The sequence below is a fragment of the Carcharodon carcharias genome, chromosome 8 (genome assembly GCF_017639515.1).
Source record: "Carcharodon carcharias isolate sCarCar2 chromosome 8, sCarCar2.pri, whole genome shotgun sequence".
Classification (NCBI taxonomy): domain Eukaryota; kingdom Metazoa; phylum Chordata; class Chondrichthyes; order Lamniformes; family Lamnidae; genus Carcharodon; species Carcharodon carcharias.
The window spans coordinates 47,902,989-47,923,222 of record NC_054474.1 but is presented as its reverse complement, the minus strand read 5'-3'; the positions used below and the strand labels follow the sequence as shown (position 1 = coordinate 47,923,222).

At 43.0% G+C, this 20,234-nt stretch overlaps 1 protein-coding gene across 6 annotated transcripts in view; it reads left to right on the top strand.

Moving 5' to 3' along the window:
• Positions 1 to 440: 440 nt before the first annotated feature.
• LOC121281092 (kelch-like protein 3) overlaps positions 441 to 20,234 on the top strand; it is a 178,176-nt gene continuing 158,382 nt past the window's right edge. For 5 of the 6 annotated variants that reach the window (XR_005943812.1, XR_005943813.1, XM_041193755.1 and 2 more), the window contains exon 1: positions 441 to 787. Coding sequence is in view for 1 of the 6 variants with exons in the window: in XM_041193755.1 (XP_041049689.1) it covers positions 774 to 787 (14 nt within the window). In the remaining 5 variants the exon portion in view is untranslated. The remainder of the gene's footprint in view (positions 788 to 20,234) is intronic. The other variant, XM_041193758.1, reaches the window with a different exon arrangement.

Here is a 20,234-nt window from a genome sequence, read left to right as displayed (position 1 = left end):
TATTTTGCTTTTACCTAAGACTCATTTTCTGTACTACTAAACATCACAACCTGTAAGGGCGGGGTGCAGGTAAATGTAGGAATTTCCGCGAAGGGTCAACTCTCTCATTGTTGTTCCCAGAGGCGCAGTTTTATTTGATTGAATACACACCACGCTGTACCCGCTTCCCTAGCCAAGAGCAACTTGAATTTACATCAGCAAATATTTACTTGTTACTTGAACATTGCACTTCAATGATTGGTTTGTTGACCTCCGTCTGCTCACATTGGGCACTTTTTTCCCCTGTTGCCTACAACGTGTGAGCTTCGGGTGAAAAGCAGGAGTCGTTAAGTCATTTTTTTAATTAAAAAAAAACTTTTTGTTTTGCTTCGCGGTGCTTGCGGGTGGCGAAAGGAGGGGGATAAAAAGCCTCCTCCCTCCACACAGCGAACTGCATGAATCCCTGCAACACGGCGAGAAATGCTGCGGAATCGCGCGGCGGCCGGTGCCCAGGAGCCAGGTGAGTCTCTGGCCGCCGCTGCCAGGCAACGGGGCAACAATGTGGAGTCAGGCGCTGCGGAGGGGAGCTAAAGGCAGGGTCCTGAGAGCGCGAGCCGCTGCTATGGCGCCGCGCTGAGGCCCTCAGTCCGGGCTCAAGTGAGCAGGGCAAGGGCAGGGCTCTCACCCTCCCGGCCGGACGCCCAATTCTCCCCTTCTTCGAAGCTGGGCCAGGCTCAGGGGAATGCGGCCAGCGGACACCGACGCTTCATGTGCTCCATTCGACACGCTACACCATGGACGATGAAGGGTAGGTACTGGCACGATACCCCTCTTTCCCCCCCCCCCCCCGTCACTTCATAGCCCGCCGTCTGAACAAGTTGTCCTCCTCCTCCATCCCGTCTAACTGCCCAGTTTCGTTGCTTTCCGATCCTTTCTTAAAACCCCAGACAAGTCACCGCTCTTAAAAGCACGTGTAATTTATCTACCTCGTATGGATTAAGAAAAATTCTACAACTTTATTTTTTTAACTTCATTGAATTACTTGTCTGCAGATATATCATTTGCACATTTGAACTGACATTGCACCTCTGTGTCTCCCCCTTCCCTGTCCTGATGCTATGTTGAGAGGTTTTCTGATCATGACGGTATTTCAAAGCGCGTTGATTTCTGGAAACTTGTAACAAATGTCATCTCCAGAAATTGATACGGCAGTATGATTTGTAGGTTGCTCGTAATATTCGTGTGGAATTCGAAAGATGCGGGAAGCAGTCAGAGAGCTGCTTTATAAACCTGAATCATTAGTATATAAAACACCAAGTTTTGAGGTTCAAACAATCCAATACACTGCAAATCAGATATAAAGCAGCACCAGTTCCGTATTTCAACATTTCTCTTGTAGATTGGGTAATATTAGTTCAAAACTTCGCATCATTAATTTTCTTGGCTTGGCAGCAATGGCGTTTATTGGCTGCAACCAACACTTTAGCTTATTTAGCTGTATTTTTGTGCGCTCTTCCTCTTAATTATTAGCTGGAAAGGCGCGTGTTTTGTGAAAGTTGGCCTGGCTGCCTGAAGTCATAAAAACAAAAAAACTGCGGATGCTGGAAATCCAAAACAAAAACAGAATTACCTGGAAAAACTCAGCAGGTCTGGCAGCATCGGCGGAGAAGAAAAGAGTTGACGTTTCGAGTCCTCATGACCCTTCAACAGAACTAGGTAAATCCAAGGAAGGGGTGAAATATAAGCTGGTTTAAGGTGTGTGGGGTGGGGGAGAGAAGTGGAGGAGGGTGGTGTGGTTGTAGGGACAAACAAGCAGTGATAGAAGCGGATCATCAAAAGAAGGAAAATAGGAAAGTTTTTTACTTAATTCTGTTGAAGGGTCATGAGGACTCGAAACGTCACCTGTGCTCTTCTCCACCGATGCTGCCAGACCTGCTGAATTTTTCCAGGTATTTCTGTTTCTTTTTGTTTTGGATTTCCAGCATCAGCAGTTTTTTGTTTTTATCTATATAAATGCAAGTTGTGGTTGAGATATTTTTAAGTTTTAACACCATCTAAAGTGTTAATTCACTTTCATAGACTCATAGAATGGTTACACCACAGAAGGGGGTCATTTGGCCTGTTCTGTTCCGGCTCTCAGCAAGAGCAGTTTCTTCCTACGTGACTTATACTCTTTTGTGCATGGTGCTGTCTTATTGTTGTTGACAATGGTATAAGCACAGATTTTATTGTTTCCAATGTTCTTCCTATCCTGATAGTGAAAAGGATTTCTGGATTTTATTGCTGGTTATGGTTCCTAGGATGTCAAAAACTTTTAAGTAAGTTTCCCAAAGAGTGATTCATCATCTATAAGTCTAAGCATTGTGTTAGGAGACTGTTCTTAGGCCTCTACTATAAGCCCATCCCCATCTTGTCAGCACCCAGAATCTACAAACAATTGTTTGCTTTTCACACAGGGTCTTTGAACAATGATCAGGAATGGGAACCCAGCCTTTTTTTGTTCCTACCCCCCTCTTAGTCCAGGGATCCATGGCATATGTACCAGCCCTTCCTTTAGCTGGGGTCTTGTAAGTCGGTACAGACTACAAATCCCAGCCCCAGCCGTGTACTCACTATACCCCCTGACCTTCCCCTCTCCGACGCTGAACATTCAGCGCTCAGCAAAGGACTTAGTTTCATGCCCTTACGCCCTCATCTCAATTAATTTCGTGCTCGACACGATGCTGAACTCTTCATCCGTCGTCTTCGTCTCCATGCTCACTTCTTTGGGCAGGAGTGCTCTCCCCATTCAACAGATCCTTTTACCCACCTCCAATATTCTCCCTCCACCTGGACCCCTCCCTCTGGATTCTTACCTTCTCTTGATCTTTTCATTGAGAACTGTCGGCGTGACATTAGTCGTCTCAATTTCTCTGCTCCTCTCACCCATTCTAATCTGTCTCTCTCTGAACTTACTGCACTCCGTTCTCTCAGGTCCAACCTCAACATTGTCATCAAACCCGCTGACAAGGGTGGTGCTGTTGTTGTCTGGTGCACTGACCTCTACCTCGCGGAGTCTGAGCATCAACTTGCAGACACTTCCTCCTACCTCTCCCTGGACCATGACCCCACCACTGAACATCAAGCCATTGTTTCCAGGACTGTCACTGACCTCATCTCCTCTGGAGATCTTCCTCCCACAGCTTCCAACCTGATGGTCGCCCAACCTCAGACGGCCCACTTCTACCTCCTACCCAAAATCCACAAACAGGACTGTCCCAGCAGACCGATCATGTCAGCCTGTTCCCAGTTCCCGTTATCTTGACTCCCTTCTGTCTTCCCTTGTCCAGTCCCTTCCCATCTACATCCGTGATTCCTCTGACACCTTACATCACGTCAACAGTTTCCAGTTCCCTGGCCCCAACCGCCTCCTCTTCACCATGAACGTCCAATCCCTCTACACCTCCATCCCCCACTAGGATGGTCTGAGGGCCCTTAGCTTCTTCCTCGAACAGAGGCCTGAACATTCCCCATCCACCACTACTCTCCTCCGTCTAGCTGAACTTGTTCTCACGCTGAACAATTTCTCCTTCAACTCCTCTCACTTCCTCCAAATAAAAGGTGTGGCTATGGGTACCCGCATGGGCCCCAGCTATGCCTGTCTCTTTATGGGGTATGTAGAACATTCCTTGTTCCAGTCCTACTCCAGCCCCCTCCCACAACTCTTTCTCCAGTAAGTCGATGATTACTTCGGTGCTGCTTCGTGCTCTCGTCGGGACCTGGAAAAATTTATTAATTTTGCTTCCAATCTCCACCCCTCCATCATTTTCACATGATCCATCTCTGACACTTCCCTTCCCTTCCTTGACCTCTCTGTCTCAATTTCTGGTGATAGACTGTCCACCAATATCCAGTACAAGCCTACCGACTCCCACAGCTACCTCGACTACAGCTCCTCACACCCTGTTCTGATGATGCTACCTTCACACATCTGTTCTGATGATGCTACCTTCAAAAACAGTTCCTCTGACATGTCCTCCTTCTAACTTAATCGAGGTTTTCCACCCACGGTCGTTGACAGGCCCTCAACTGTGTCCGGCCCATCTCCCACGCATCCGCCCTCGTGCCTTCTCCTCCCTCCCAGAAACATGGTAGGGGCCCCCTTGTCCTCACTTATCACCCCACCAGCCTCCGCATTCAAAGGATCATCCTCCGCCATTTCCGCCAACTCCAGCGTGATGCCACCACCAAACACATCTTCCCTTCACCCCCCCCCCCCCACCCCACCTGGGCGGCATTCCATAGGGACCGTTCCCTCCGGGATACCTTGGTCCACTCCTCCATCACCCCCTACTCCTCAACTCCCACCTACGGCACCTCCATATGCATACACAAAAGATGCAATCCCTGCCCCTTCACTCCCCCTCTCATCACCGTCCAAGGGCCCAAACACCCCTTTCAAGTGAAGCAGCATTTCACTTGCATTTCCCCCAACTTAGTCTACTGCATTCATTGCTCCCAATGTGGTCTCCTCTACATTGGAGAGACCAAATGCAAACTGGGCGACCGCTTTGCAGAACACCTGCGGTCTGTCCGCAAGAATGACCCAAACCTCCCTGTCGCTCGCCATTTTAACACTCCACCCTGCTCTTTTGCCCACATGTCTGTCCTTGGCTTGCTGCATTGTTCCAGTGAAGCTCAACGCAAACTGGAAGAACAGCACCTCATCTTCCGACTAGGCACTTATCAGCCTTCCGGACTGAATATTGAGTTCAACAACTTTAGATCTTGAACTCCCTCCTCCATCCCCACCCCCTTTCTGTTTCTTCCCCCTTCCTTTTGTTTTTTCCAATAATTTATATAGATTTTTCTTTTCCCATCTATTTCCATTATTTTTAAAATCTATACCTTTTATGCCCTGTTAGTCTTATTCCACCCCACCCCCCCCACTAGAGCTGTACCTTGCTTGCCCTGCCATCCATTCTTAATTAGCACATTCGTTTATATAATATCACCACCTTCAACACCTCTTTGTTCTTTTGGCTGTGACATCTTTTGATTATCTGCTCCTATCACTGCTTGCTTGTCCCTACAACCATCTCCTCCAACCCCCCCCCCACCTTAAACCAACTTATATTTCACCCCTCTCCTAATTTTACTCAGTTCTGTTGAAGGGTCATGAGGACTCGAAACATCAACTTTTTTTCTTCTCTGCCAATGCTGCCAGACCTGCTGAGTTTTTCCAGGTAATTCTGTTTTTGTTTTGGATTTCCAGCATCTGCAGTTTTTTGTTTTTATCACAGGCTACAAATTGATTGTCTCTTTTTTTAAGGCCTAATGCTACATTTTGCAGTGTATCTCCTCCACTGAACAATTGTAACCAATGCCAAAGGGTTTTAACATCCTAATCACATGAAAAAATATTGTAATTGTCTGAAATCAGATTTACTGAGGAGTTATTTTTTCCTTAATGTCTCTGCTGCCTGAAATTTCAGATAATTAGCTTGCACTTTTCACAATGATGTAATTATGACTGAGAACAAGAAGTGTTTGAGAGATACTATGTACTTAACTGATTTTTAAAACAAATAGTTTAACTTCAATGACTTAAATGCATCCTTAGCCAAGCTGTTGCATCTACCCGACAATGTAGAAAATTGTCTAAGTATATCCTGTCGACATAAAGCAGGGAGAGTGCTGTCAGCAAAAACTGGTGCCCTGATGCTCACTTTGGGTTCCACTAGGGCCACTCATTTCCATATTACAGAATCTTTACAGTGCAGAAGGATGCCATTTGGTCCATTGAGTCTGCACTGGCTCTCTGAAAGTGCACTCAACCGAGTCCCACACCCCTGCCTTATCTCCGTAATCTTGCACTTTCTTTCTTTTCAGTTAGCAATCCAATTCCCTTTTGAATACCTTGATCGAACCTGCCTCCACCACCCTTTCAGGACATTTGTTCCAGACTCCAACCACCCTCTGGGTGAAGAAAAACTTTTCCTATCCATTTAATGTCTGTCCAAACATGGGCAAAAGAGCTGAATTCCAGAGGTGAGGTGAGAGTGACTGCCCTTCACATCAGGGCAGCAGAATGTGACATCAAGGAGCCCCAGCAAAATTGAAGTCAATGGAAATCAAGGAAAACTCTCCACCAGTTGGAGTCTTAGTTAGCAAAAAGGATGATTGTGGTTGTTGGAGACCAATCATCTCAGCACCAGATGGGGATGTTTGCTGATGAATGCACATGTTTAGTATCATTCCCAATTTTATAGATGACAGAGCAAGACCTGGACAACATAATGGCTTGGGCTGATAAGTGTCAAATAAAATTTGTACCCACAAGAGCTGGACAATGACCATCTCCAGTAGGAGAGAATCTAACCACCTCCCCATGATATTCATGGTATTAGCATCATTAAATCCCTGTTTAATGTCTCATCTGAAAAATGGCACCTCTGACAGTGCAGCAATTCCAAAATATTACACTGGAGTGTTGGTATGCATCTTGCTTGAGCTTCTGGTGTTGAATCAGAGACGACTTAGAAGTGAGAGTGCTTCCAACTGAGCCAGAGCCAACACTGATAAACTTAAGATAAAATTAGCAATCAAGCAACTTTAAATTCTGGAGAATGAGAATAAAATCTGCCTGTAAAATGCTGCTCTTGGTCTGTGATATTGTGCACAGTTGTCCCTTGTGTAAAAACTATTGTTCTGTCGAATTTTCACTTTGAAATTGATCTAAGAGGATTTAAGTCAAGAAGAATAATTATTGCAGAGCATTTTGATGACTTAATATTCACCTGGCAAAGAGCATTTGCCATCTATATCTGTGCATGATTATGGTGGAGGCCTGAATAATGTTTTGGTGTTGTGTGAATTTCCACTTGGTTTTCCATGTGAATGTAAGCAACGCATGATCTGTAATGTGCATTACTGTTATTTAGAGTTCTCATCTCATTCTTTTTTCCAACTGACTGTTCAAGTTTGGACACCACATTTTAGGAAGGATGTCAAGGCCTTGAAGAGAGTGCAGAGAAAATTTACTAGAATATACCAAGGATGAGGCACTTCAGTTATGTGGAGAAGCTAGGGAAACTGGGGTTGTTCTCCTTCAGAGTAGAGGAGATTTGATAGAAATGTTGAAAATCCTGAATGATTTTGATAGTAAATAGGAGAAATAGTTTGCAGTGGCAGAAGGGTCAGAAACTAGAGAACGTAGATTTAAGGTGATTGGCAAATGAGGGAAAAAAATTATACAGTGAGTTGTTGTGATCTGGAGTACACTGCTTGATAAAGTGGTGGAAGCTAATCCAATAGTAACTTTCAAATGGGATTGGATAAAAGGATTTTTTTTAAACAAGGCTATGGGTAGAGCAGGGGAATGGAACTAATTAGATAGCTCTACTAAAGAGCTGGCACAGGCACAATGGGCCAAATGGTCCCCTCTGTGCTGTAATAAAGTATCTGTGATGTTACTTCCATTGAGGGAGGCTCATTAGAATAATACAAAGTTTATGGCACAGAAGGAGGCCACTTGGCCCATCATGATTGTGCCAGCCGAAAAATAAGCCACTTTCCAGCATTTGGTCTGTAGCCCTGCAGATTACTACACTTCAGATGCACATCCAGATACCTTTTAAATGAGTTGATGGTCTCTGCATCTACTACCCTTTCAAGAATGAGTTCCAGACCCCTGTAACCCTCTGTGAAAAACTTTTTCCTCATGTCCCCTCTAATCCTTCTACCAATCACTTTAAAGTTATGCCCCCTAGTTACTGATCTTTCTGCTAAAGTTAATTGGCCCTTCCCATCTATTCTATCCGGGTCCCTCCCATTTTTGTTCATCTCAATCAAATCTCCCTTCAAGGAGAACAACTCCAGCCTATTCAATCTTTCCAGACCTGACAACATCCTCGTAAATCTCCTCGGTACCCTCTCTAGTGCAATTACATCCTTTCTGTAATGAAGGGACCAGAACTGCACACAGTACTCAAGTTGTGGCCTAACTAATGTTTTACTTAGTTCCGGCATAACCTCCCTGCTCTTATGTTCTGTGCCTCGGCTAATAAATGAAAGGATTCCATATGTTGCCTTAACAATCTATCGACCTGGCCTACCTTCAGGGATCCTTCAAGCGACCTTCAGGGATCTGTGGACATTCATTCCAAGTTCCCTCACTTCCTCTACACCTCTCAGTATCCTCCCATTTATTGTATATTCCCTTGCCTTGTTTGACCTCCCCAAATGCATCACCCCTCAGTTCTCTGGCTTGAATTTCATTTGCCACTTTTCTGCCCACCTGACCAGTCCATTGATATTTCCTGCAGTCTACAGCTATCCGCCTCACTGTCAACTACATGGCCAGTTTTTGTGTTGTCTGCTGACTTCTTGATCGTTCCTCCTACATTTGTGTCTAAATAATTAATATAACCACAAAAAGCAGGGGATATAGTTAGCACTGAACCCTATGGAATCCCACAGGAGATACCCATGATTATTGCCATACCTTTCTCACGTTCCTGTTATTTCTTCCTGTATACCCTGTCCTACAGGGTGGTCACTGTAAGGGGGTATAAACCACTCCCACAAGTGACTTCTTACCATTACTATTTCTCATCTTTACCCAAATTGATTCTACATCTTGATCTCCAGAACCAAGGTCACCTCTCTGTATTGTACCAATAGCATCCTTAATTAACAGAGCTACCCCTCCACCTTCTCCTAGTTTCCCGTCAATCCTAAATGTCAAGTACCCTTGAATATTCGGGTCCCAGTCTTTGTCATCCTGCGGCCATATCTCTATGATGGCTATCAGATCATTCATATTTATTTCTATTTGTCGTCAATTCATCTGTTTTGTTGTGCTGTCAATTCATTTGTTATGTTACGAATGCTAGGTGCATTCATACACTGAGCCTTTAGTTCTGTCTCTACTTTTTTTTTAACCTCTAGCCTTATCTGCTGGTGCACTGCTAGTTTTGAACGCTCTGTCCCTTCCTGCCAGGCTCTGATAATCATTTCCCTAATTCCTACCTTGCTCTTTTGCCTTGCCTCCTCTATTTAATTCATTAAATCTTCCCAAACTTGACCCCTTTCCCCCACTATTTAGTTTAAAGCCCTCTCTACTGCTCTATACATCTTGCCAGAATACGCATCCCAGCACGGTTCAGGTGAAAACCATCCCAAAGGTACAGCTGCCACTTTTTCCCTAGTATGAGTGCCAGTGCCCCATGAATTGAAATCCATTTGAGCCATTTAACTCTCTAATTTAACTCTCTAATCTGTCGTGTGTGTGCCAGCTCCCTACAAGAGCAATTTATCTAGTTCCACTAATGCATGTTATCCCTGTAGTGCAGCAAGTCTTTCCTCTTCAGATAATAATCCTATTCTCTTATGAAAGCCACAATTGAACCTGCCTTCACCACATCTCAGGCAGTCCATTCCAGATCATAACCGTTCTTTATATAAAAAAAGATTTTTTCCTCATGTTGCCATTGCTTCTTTTACCAGTTGTCTTAAATCTGTGCCCTCTCATTCTCGATCCTTCCACCAGTGGGAACAGTTTCTCCCTAACTACTCTGTCCAGATGCCTCATTATTTTGAACACCTCTATCAAATTTCCTCTTAACTTTCTCTTCAAGGAGCTCAGTGCCAGCTCCTCTAGTCTTTCTGCGTAACTGAAGTCCCTCATTCTTTGAACCATTCTCATGAATCTTTTCTGCTTATTACTTCACATCCTTCCTAAAGCATGGTGCTCGGAACTGGACACAATACTTCAGGCCGAACTAGTGTTTTATACAGACTTGTCATAAATTAATTGCTTTTGTATTCTTTGCCCCTTTGTAAAAAGCCCAGGACCCGAATGCTTTAATAATCAGACTCTCAATCTGCCCTGCCACCTTCAGTGATTGGTGCACATACATCCCAGGTCCCACTGCTGCTGCACTCCCTTTAGAATTGTACCTGTATTTGGTTTTCCTACCAAATTGAATCACTTCACACTTCTCCACATTAAATTTCACCTGCCAAGTGTCTATCCATACCACCAACCTGTCAATGTCAACATTGCCCTCTTCACAGTTCACAGTACTTCCAAGTTTTGTGTCATCTGCAAATTAATGTGCACTGTACACCAAAGTCTACATCATTAATTTGTATCAAGAAGAGCAGTCATCCTAACATCACTATAAATCTTCATCCAATCTGAAAAGCCACTAATCTCTGTTTCCTGTCACTTGGTTAATTTCATATCTATGTTGCTACTGTTCCTTTTATTCTATGAGCTCTAACTTTGCTCAGAAGCCTGCTATGCGGCACTTTCTTGGATGCCTTTTGGAATTCCATGTATACGACATCAACCGCATTGCCTTCATTGACCCCCTCTGTTAACTCATCAAAAAATTCAAGTAGTTAAACACTTGACAAATCCATGCTGGCTTTCCTTAATTAATCCTCATTTGTTCAAGTGACTGTTAAATTTTGGCCTGAATTATCATTTCTAAAAGTTTCCTCACCACAGAGGTTAAACTGATTGGCCTTTAGTTTCTGGGCTTATATTTGCCCCTTTTTTGAACATTTCTCCAGTTGACTGGCATCAGCCCTGTATAAAAGGAGAATTGGAAAATTATGGTCAATGCCTCTGCAATTTCTACCATTGTTTCTGTTGGTAACCTTGGATGTATCTCATCCTGTCCAGGTGCTTTATCAACTTTAACTACAGCCATCTTATCTAATATATTTTTAACACTTTTTAACCCACCAAGTGTCTCAGCTACCTCATCTTTCATTATGACTTGGGCAGCACCTTCTTCCTTAGTCAAGACAATGCAAAGTACTCATTTAGTTCTTTCAGCCGTGCTCCTTCTCTCCACGTGTAAATTTCCTTTTTTGGCCCCACTCCTTTTACTATTTAAATGCCAATAGAAGACTTTTGGATTCCATTTTATGTTTGTTGCCAGTCTCTTCTCATGTTCCCTCATTGCTCCTCATTTGTTTTTTTCAATTTCTCTGTGAACTTTCTATATTGAGCCTGATTCTCAATTATATTATCCACCTGCCATCTGTCGTATGCAATCTTTTTCTGCTTCATCTTACTCTCTATCTCTTTCATCATCAGGGGAGCTCTGGCTTTGTTTGCCGTATGGGAGAATCTCCCTCATGGGGATGTACCTTGATTGTACCTGAACTATCTCCTATTTAAAGGCAACCCATTGTTTAGTTACAATGCTGCCTGCCAATCTTTGATTCCAGTGTATCTGGGCCAGATCAGTTCTCACCCCATTGAAGTTTCTCCTCCTTCAATTAATTGTACCTACTCTGGATTGGTCCTTGTTCCATAGCTGACCTAAATCTTATAAATAGACCCCTACTGACACTTGATCTACTTGGCCCACCTCATTCCCAAGTACCAGATCCAGCAATGTCTCCTTTCTTGTTCAACTGGAAACATGCTGCAGTAGAAAATTCTCCTGAACACAGTCTAGGAATTCTTGTCCTCATGCTCTTTGCACTATTATTATCCTGGTCTATATTAGGATAAGGTAAAGCCCCCATTATAACTACTCTATAATTTTGCATTTCTCTGTAATTTCCTTGCAAATTTGTCCTTCTATATCTTTCCCACCGGCTGGTGGCCTTTAGAGTGCACCCAGCAATGTAATGGTACCTCTATTGTCTCTTAGCTCTACCCAAATATATTCTGTCTGCTCCCTCTGGGACATTCGCTCTTTCCAGCACTGTAGTGTTCTCAATCAATACTGCCACCCCTCCTCTTTTCTTTCCTTCCCTTTCTTTCCTGAACACCTTGTACTAAATATTCCTGGATACACAATCCTGCCCTTCTTTAAGCCAGGTCTCCGTTATCACCATAACATCATATTTCCACGTGATTGTCTGCCCTTGTAGCTCAACAACCTTATTTACCACGTGCTGCACATTTACATATGTGCACTGTGAGCCTAATCTAGACTTTTGTTACATTTCCACTTACTTTAACCTCACCTACCTTACTATTTCCTACTCTAGTGCTATCTGTCTCTCCCAATTCTCTGTACACCTTGGTTTTTCTCTCTAATATTAGCTCTTAGTTCCCATACCCCTCCCCAAGAGCACGAGCACATTGCCCTGCAAGGAAATTGGTCCCGGCTGTGTTTAGGTGCATCCTGTCCTGCCTGTACAGGGCCCATATACTCCAATGTCCCAGGAATCAAACGCTCTCCCTCTTGCACCATCTCCCCAGCTACGCACTCATCTGCTCTATCCTCCTCCTCCTCCTATACTACTTGCTAACTATACCAGTTGTAATTCAGAGGTTACTGCCTTTGAGGTCCTGCTTGCTAGTTTCCTTCCTAACTTCCTAAACTCTGCTTGAAGGGCGACATATTTCTTTTTACTTATGCTGTTAGTACCAATTTGGACCATGACTGCTGACTGTTCACCCTTCCCCCACCTTAGAATGCTCTGCAGCCACAGTGACATCCTTTACCCTGGCATCAGGGAGGGAACGCACCATCTTGGATTCCTGACTGCAGGGGCAGAAATGATTGTGTGTTCCCACACAGTTGAATCCCCTATCACTGTTGCTTTTCCAATCTACGGCTGAGCAAGCCATGGTGCCATGGACTTGGTTCTGGCAGCAGTCCCCAATTGAGCCATCAGTCTCACAGGTATTCAGAGCTGAATTCAGGTTGGAGAGTTAGGTGTACTCAGGACTCCTGCACTGCCTGCCCGGTCCTTCTTGACTGCCTACCAGTCACCCATTTCTTCTCTGCCTGCATAGCCTTAAGCTGCGGGGTGACCACATGTGTAAATGTGCTATCCATGTAGCTCTAAAACCTGGAGCTCGAGCTGCCACAGATATGGTTATCCAGGACACTTCTTGTGTCCTGGAGTTCCCACATTGAGCAGGATGCACACTCATGCATCTGAGCTGCTTTGACATGTCGCTATTTACGATACTAAGTTTAATAGAGACTCATAAGATACTCACCAGTGTGCTGCTTCTCCTGTGCTAACATCACTTAATTACATAAGGAGGTTAACTGAAATGTTTTTACTTATAAGGGTTCATTTACTGAATAAGTCAGGCTTTTATATTTTACTATCCCTTATTATTTAATTGTAACTTTATCACCTAGATTTGATTGTTTAATTGAGCATTGATTTTAATCATACATTAAGTTCTGAAGTTGTCTTTAGTTTTTAATTTTTATGCTAATGAATCAATCATCTTGTTTTATAGTTGATTACTTCAGATTAAATTACGAGCTTATCAGTATACTCACCCCAGCCTGCTTTCTGTTTACCCGCTCACTCTGTTGGTTGTGATGTAATTCTGACATTTTCTTATTTCTCTTGTGTTTGATTTGGTTCCTGCTATTTTATATCCAGCCTCCCATTCCCTTCCTTCAAATCCAGCTCTTCTCCTGCTCATTTGTATCAGACATCCAATCCCTATTCTGCTCTTGCTCCTTCATCCAGTACACGATCCCTGCTCTGCTCCTGCTCCTTTATGTCTGGTCTCCAACCACTGGTCCTTCCTGACTGCCATTCCTGCTCCTTTATATCTAATATCTGAACCATGCTTTGCTCCAGCTCCTTAATATCCAGTATCTGACCCCTGCTCTGTTCCAACTCCTTTATACCCAGTATCCGACCCCTGTTCCACTCCTGCTCCTTTATATCCAACGTCCAATCCCTGCTCTGCTCCTTCTCCTAGATATACAGCATCCGATCCCCATTCTTCCCCTGCTCCAGCACCTTTATATCTGTATCCGAGCCCCACTCTGCCCCAGCTCCTTTATATCTGTATCCGAGCCCCGCTCTGCTCCAGCTCCTTTTGTATCCGAGCCCAGCTCTGCTTCAGCTTCTATATATCCATATCCGACCCCTGCTGTGCTCCAGCTCTTTTATATCCGGCATCTGACCCCAGCTTTGTGCGAGCTCCTTTATATCCATACCCGAACCCCGCTCTGCTCCAGCTCCTTTATATCTGTATCCGAGCCCTGCTCTGCTCCTTTATATCTGTATCCGAGCCCCGCTCTGCTCCAGCTCCTTTATATCTGTATCCGAGCCCCGCTGTGCTCCAGCTCCTTTATATCTGTATCCGAGCCCCGCTGTGCTCCAGCTCCTTTATATCTGTATCCGAGCCCCGCTGTGCTCCAGCTCCTTTATATCTGTATCCGAGCCCTGCTGTGCTCCAGCTCCTTTATATCTGTATCCGAGCCCCGCTCTGCTCCAGCTCCTTTATATCTGTATCCGAGCCCCGCTGTGCTCCAGCTCCTTTATATCTGTATCCGAGCCCCGCTGTGCTCCAGCTCCTTTATATCTGTATCTGAGCCCCGCTCTGCTCCAGCTCCTTTATATCTATATCCGAACACCGCTCTGCTCCAGCTCCTTTTATATCCATATCCGAACACCGCTCTGCTCCAGCTCCTTTTATATCCATATCCGACCACCGCTCTGCTCCAGCTCCTTTTATATCCATATCTGACCACCGCTCTGCTCCAGCTCCTTTTATATCCATATCCAATCCCCTGCTCTGCTCCAGCTCCTTTATATCCGGCACCTGAACCCCGCTCTGCTCCTGCTTTATATCTGGTACTTGATCCCCACTCCTTTTTATCTGCCCTTAATCCCCGCGCTGGTCCAGCTCCATTATATCCGTATCCAATCCCTGCTCCACTCAGCTCCGTTATATCTTGCCTCTGACCTCAATCTGCTCCCTCTCATTTATATCTGGCCTCCGATCTCTTGCTGTGCTTTTTGACTAAAATGTACAGTACAATGCAAAATTTTTGTTGCTTTTTGTAACAGGTGATGTGACAAGTAGTCGAGTAGAATCTTTAGAGTTAAAGATGCTTGGATAGGCTGAATGAAATACCACTGTTTCACTTCTTTGCTTCCTTTAAAAAAAACACAGGAGGAGGAATAGAAGGATATGTTGACAGAGTTATATGAAGAGGGTTGGGAGGAGTCATTTGTATAAACACAGGTATAGACCTGTTGAGCCAAATGGCCTGTTTTGTACTGTTAAATTTTTTGCTGTATTAATGATCATTGACCATGTATCTACATTTTATATATTTGCATAGGTGATTACACATGGGTAACATTCCACATTCAGAGGTGAATAATATTAGCCCATCAGAGAATTCGAGGCTTTGATTTAAAAAATTCAAGACTATTGTGTTTCTTGTCACAACAGCAGTTTAAACCAGAGCCGCTGTAGTATGAGGATATTACTACAGAGAAGGTGTCCATTTATTCCATCGAGTCTGCGCTGATCTTTTTGAAGAGCTGATTCCAGTCAGTCCCACTCCTCTGCTCTTTCTTCCTATCCCTACAATTTTCTCTTGTTCAAATTGTTATCCAATTTCCTTTTGAAGACTACTATCAGGCAGTGCATTCCAACTCCAAACAACTCCTGAAAACAAAAAAACCTCATATCACTTCTGGTTCTTTTGTCAATCGCCTTAAATCTGTGTCCTCTTGTCAATCCTTTGGCCATTGGAAACAGTTTCTCTCCATTTACTCTCTCTCAGCCCTTCATTTAACGGCAACGCATTTATACCGCTCCTGGAACCATTCTAGATCAACTCTTCTATACCCTTTCCAAAGCCTTAAATAATGTTTATGTTGTGATGTTATCTTAGTGATATAACAAGGCTATTGGTTTAGTATTTAGAGAATAAAGTGGATGAAAATTCGGAAAGAACAGCCAGCTGGAAATAGATTCAATAGTTGCTTTCAAAAGAGAATTGGGTAAATACTCGATAGAGAGGAAAAAAATCAGGGAAATGGAGATAAGCTAGGAAATGAGGCCAACTGGAATACTCTTCAAAAGCCAGCACCAGCTCTGTGGAACATAGGGCCTCCTCCTGTTTGTACTTTTCTGATTTTATGAAGCAGAAACCATTCATGAAGTTGTACTTATTATCTGACTTTATAAAGAAGTTAATGACGCAATGTAATAAATGAAAACCTGGATTAATAATGAGCAGAATATTGTACAGCTGACTCCTAAATCTGTACCTTTTCCAAAAATGAAGCTCTATGTACTCTGATAGTCTCTGCGGGAGTAAAAGAACCAATCAGATCCAAATCTGGTGGTCACTGTATTTTTATCAATATGTATATTTCCAATTGTTTTCAATGCATATTGTCAGTAGAATGTGTGTTTTATGTAGTTAGCACAAACGGTGTTGTTGCAGATGGGTGCAACAGGAAATTGGGATTCTTGGGTTCTTTTTGTGCTTAGATTGCACTTTTTCTGTTGTAATTGTTGTTATGACATGACCCCATTGCACCCTGGCTCCCGTTCAGACTTTTCCCATGATTGTTTGTTGCTTTCATTAGTTCGATGTTAGTTGTTTCCCACTCTGAAAGATTTGGTTAATTAAGCTTTGTTGTAATGTGACTTCAAGACCAGTAAGGGATGAAAGATACAGTTTATTCATTCAAGGTTGTCTGATTCAACTATCTGTGAAATTGATTTGAGATTGTGCAAACAAAGCCCCCTGTGCTTAATTTTGTACTACTTGTACTGGATAATTTGATTTTCTTTCAAACGGAATTAAATTTGGATTAAACAAAAGCTATGCATTGGTTGCATAAATTGACACCAGATATAGAATGAAGTCACCACCAGTTATAGCATTAAGAGATACAGCCCAAAAGGTCACATGCTCAATCCAATCCACCTCAGCTCTGCACTATTTAGGCATAGTCGATACCGACAAGGTTGGTGGGTGATTTGCTACAAATCATCTGATTTTTATTTTTCTCCTTTCTGTTAAGCCTGGATATAGCTTGGACACAAAAGACAGCACTACATAATCCACGGCCTTTCCCCAAACCACCACCATCATTGATTGGAATGGCAACATCAGTATTTAATTAGAATGCGCACTGGATCAGATTGGGCAGAGATCCTCATCAACATTGTCTCACAATGTAGGAGAGCTTTACAAACTTGCAATCCTTTCGTAGGTGGCTCGTAGCAATATTAAGACCATTTTTGAAATTTGCTTTATGTGCAAATATATTTTAAATTCTGGCCTTGAACATTATTACTTCCATGGTCACTTGCACTGTAATAGTAAAAGCAAAATACTGCGAATGCAAAAAATTTGAAATAAAAACAGAAAATGCTGGAACAACTCAGCAGATCTGGCAGCATCTGCAGAGAGAGAAACAAGAGTTAAAGTTTCGAGTCTGTATGCCTCGTCAGAACTGAGTGTGCTTTAATAGTGTTGATACAGGACAACATAACCTCACCGTTAGTGCAAAGTTAAATTATGTGTATGTGGAAAATTTGGTCTGACAATACTATAGTGTAAATATACCCAGAGCAAGTGTTGGAGAGTTCCCCTACTTTAAACCCACTGAATTAGATACGGGCTCTGGTAAAATTGTGTTTTATATCGTTTATTTCAGTGTGATATGATTGTTGGTAAAAATGACTTCTTAATGATAGTCTCACTGTTTGCTCACACAGGAATGAATCATCCATTTAGTTTTCATATTGACCTGTTTTTTATTAAAGAAGTAAACCGAATGGGGACAAATATTACAGAGGAATTACTCATTTATCACCCACTTGAGATGTATAATTGATTCAGAAAGATTGTTTTCTCTGCCTTTGATAGTTAATGTTTCTACAGCTATAAAAAGGACCAACTCTCACCCCAAGTCTTTCATGTTAAAATAATCCATGAGGGATTTTCTTTGAAATTCAGAGTGAACCCCATATTCTCTCTAAAGATATTGAGAAATTTTACATGACTTCCTTTCAAAGAGAATCAATTCAATCATTCTTTACAAAATACCTCTTAGATTATCTCTTGATGTTTCTGGTGCTTAAGAATGATGGCTATCATAAAGCAAGCCAATTAAAGAACTGGAACTGAATTCCGATTACTTTTTTTAAAAATAAAAACATAAATCACATGTTCTCACTGTAGTTATCATTGTTAAACTTGCCCTGACCATGTTGAAAAAAAAATTGCTTTCAGGACCAGTTGCAATTTAGATCATAAATAAGAAAATACATGTGTATGATCCTTGATCTTTCAACTACTTGAAATAAATTTTGAAAAAAACTACAAGTTTAATGGATTGCCATCCTCCAGATGGGATGTTAAGCTAAGGCCTTGCCTGCCTGTTTTAAAATTTCATGGCAGAGGAAGACAGAGTTCTCATGTTTTATTCAATTTTACTCACTTAATGAACACCACCAAACATGTTAACTGGTTGTTTATCTCATTGCTGTTTGTGGAACCAAAATTAACCTCAGAATCTTTACAGTGCAGAAGGAGGCCATTCAGTCTATCTAGTCTGCACTGGCTCTCTGAAAGAGCATTCCACCTAGTCCCACTCCCCTGCCTTAACCCCGTAACTTTGCACATATTTATTTTCAGATAGCAATCCAATTCCTTTTTGAATACCTTGATCGACCCTGCCTCCACCACTCTTTTTCAGGAAGTTCGTTCCAGGCTCCAACTACCCTCTGGGTGAAAATCTTTTTCCTCACATTTCATTTACTCCATTTGCCAATTATTTTGAATCTGTACCCTCTAGTTCTTAATGCTCTCTTGATTAAGAACAGTTTCTCACTCTTTATCCTGTTCATACCCATCAGGATTTAGAATACCTCTATCAGCTGTGTTCACCTATATAGCAACAGTGACTGCATCCTGGAGGTTACCATTGACCAGAAACTGAACTGGACTAACCATATGAATACTGTGGCAATAAGAACAGGTCAGAAGCTAGGAATCCTGTGGCGAGTAACTTGCCCCCTGACTCCCCAAGACCTGTCCACCATCTGCAAGGCACAAGTCAGGAGTGTGATGGAATATTCTCCACTTGCCTGGATGAGTACAACTTCAGCAACAGTGAAGAAGCTTGACAGTGGCTGCAGTGTGTACCATACGCAAGATGCACTACAGGAACTCGCCAAGCCTCCTATGACAGCACCTTCCAAACCCACTACCATCTAAAAGGACAAGAGCAGCAGATAGATGGGATCACCATCACCTGAAAGCTCCCCTCCAAGTCATTCACCATCCTGACTTGGAAATATATTGCCGTTCCTTCACTGTCACGGGGTCAAAATCCTGGAACTCCCTTCCTAACAACACTGTGGGTGTATCTACACCACATGGGCTGCAGCGGCTCAAGAAGGCAGCTCACCACCACCTTCTCAGGGCAATTAGGGATGGACAATAAATGCTGGCCTAGCTAGTGACGCTGAACGAATACAAAAACAAATATGGTAAGATGCAATTTAAATGCAAACTCTTTTTCTAAAGTTCTAATCGTCAAATGTTGGCTTGATTGGCGAATTACAAATTTTGTACGCATTCTCCCCTGCCCTGTCTTACCCTCGGGCCTCAAGTCTCTTGAGCATCACAAATATTTTACCACCCCTCCAATGGGCTGCTAGCAAGTCCCTCCCTCTGCACTGCTCTTCAAGATATCTATGCTCTATTAAATATGGTCTATCTCATCCACAATCTTATCCTGGAGGAATGTGTTGGCATTCTAAGCCTAACAGAAACTGGCTCTCAGATGGTAACTCCTTCCCCCTAACATGCCAGATTTTTTTGTAATGTTCCATTGCATATCTTGGCCCAATCATATGGTAGTGGCAGCCTAACATTCAACTGCAAGTCACACCTCTCTTCTACCTGTACTCCTAGCTCATTCCTCATTTATGAACACTTCATCTCCTCCACACTTCATACCTTTCCTTCACGATCCTCCTCATCTACTGTTTTCCCTCTGCTGTAGGAACAGCCCCCACTAAATTCTCACCTGTCCACTCTCAGTCGCTGCATTGAAAGACCTTTCATCCTCTAATTTCAACCACCATGAGTTTGCCCTCATCATTCCATAGCTGGTTTCCTCACCCTCCTGTCTTCCATATTAACTCTCCCACAGGCATGACTATCATGGATGGAGGATTAGCTAACTAACAGGGAACAGAGTTGGGATATGGTATGTTTTCAAGTTGGCAAACTGTGACTTGTGGATTGCCACAGGGATGATTCGGCCTCAACTAGTTACAATCTATTTAATGACTTGTATGCAGGGACCGAGTGTACTGTAGCCAAATTTGCTGACAGTGCATAGATAGGTAGGAAAGCAAGTTGTGAGGATGCAAAGAGTCTGCAAAGGCATATATGTGAGTGTGCAAAAATTTGGCAGATGGTGTATAAATTGAGAAAATATGAGCTTGTCTATTTTGGCAGGAAGAATAGAAAAGCAGAATA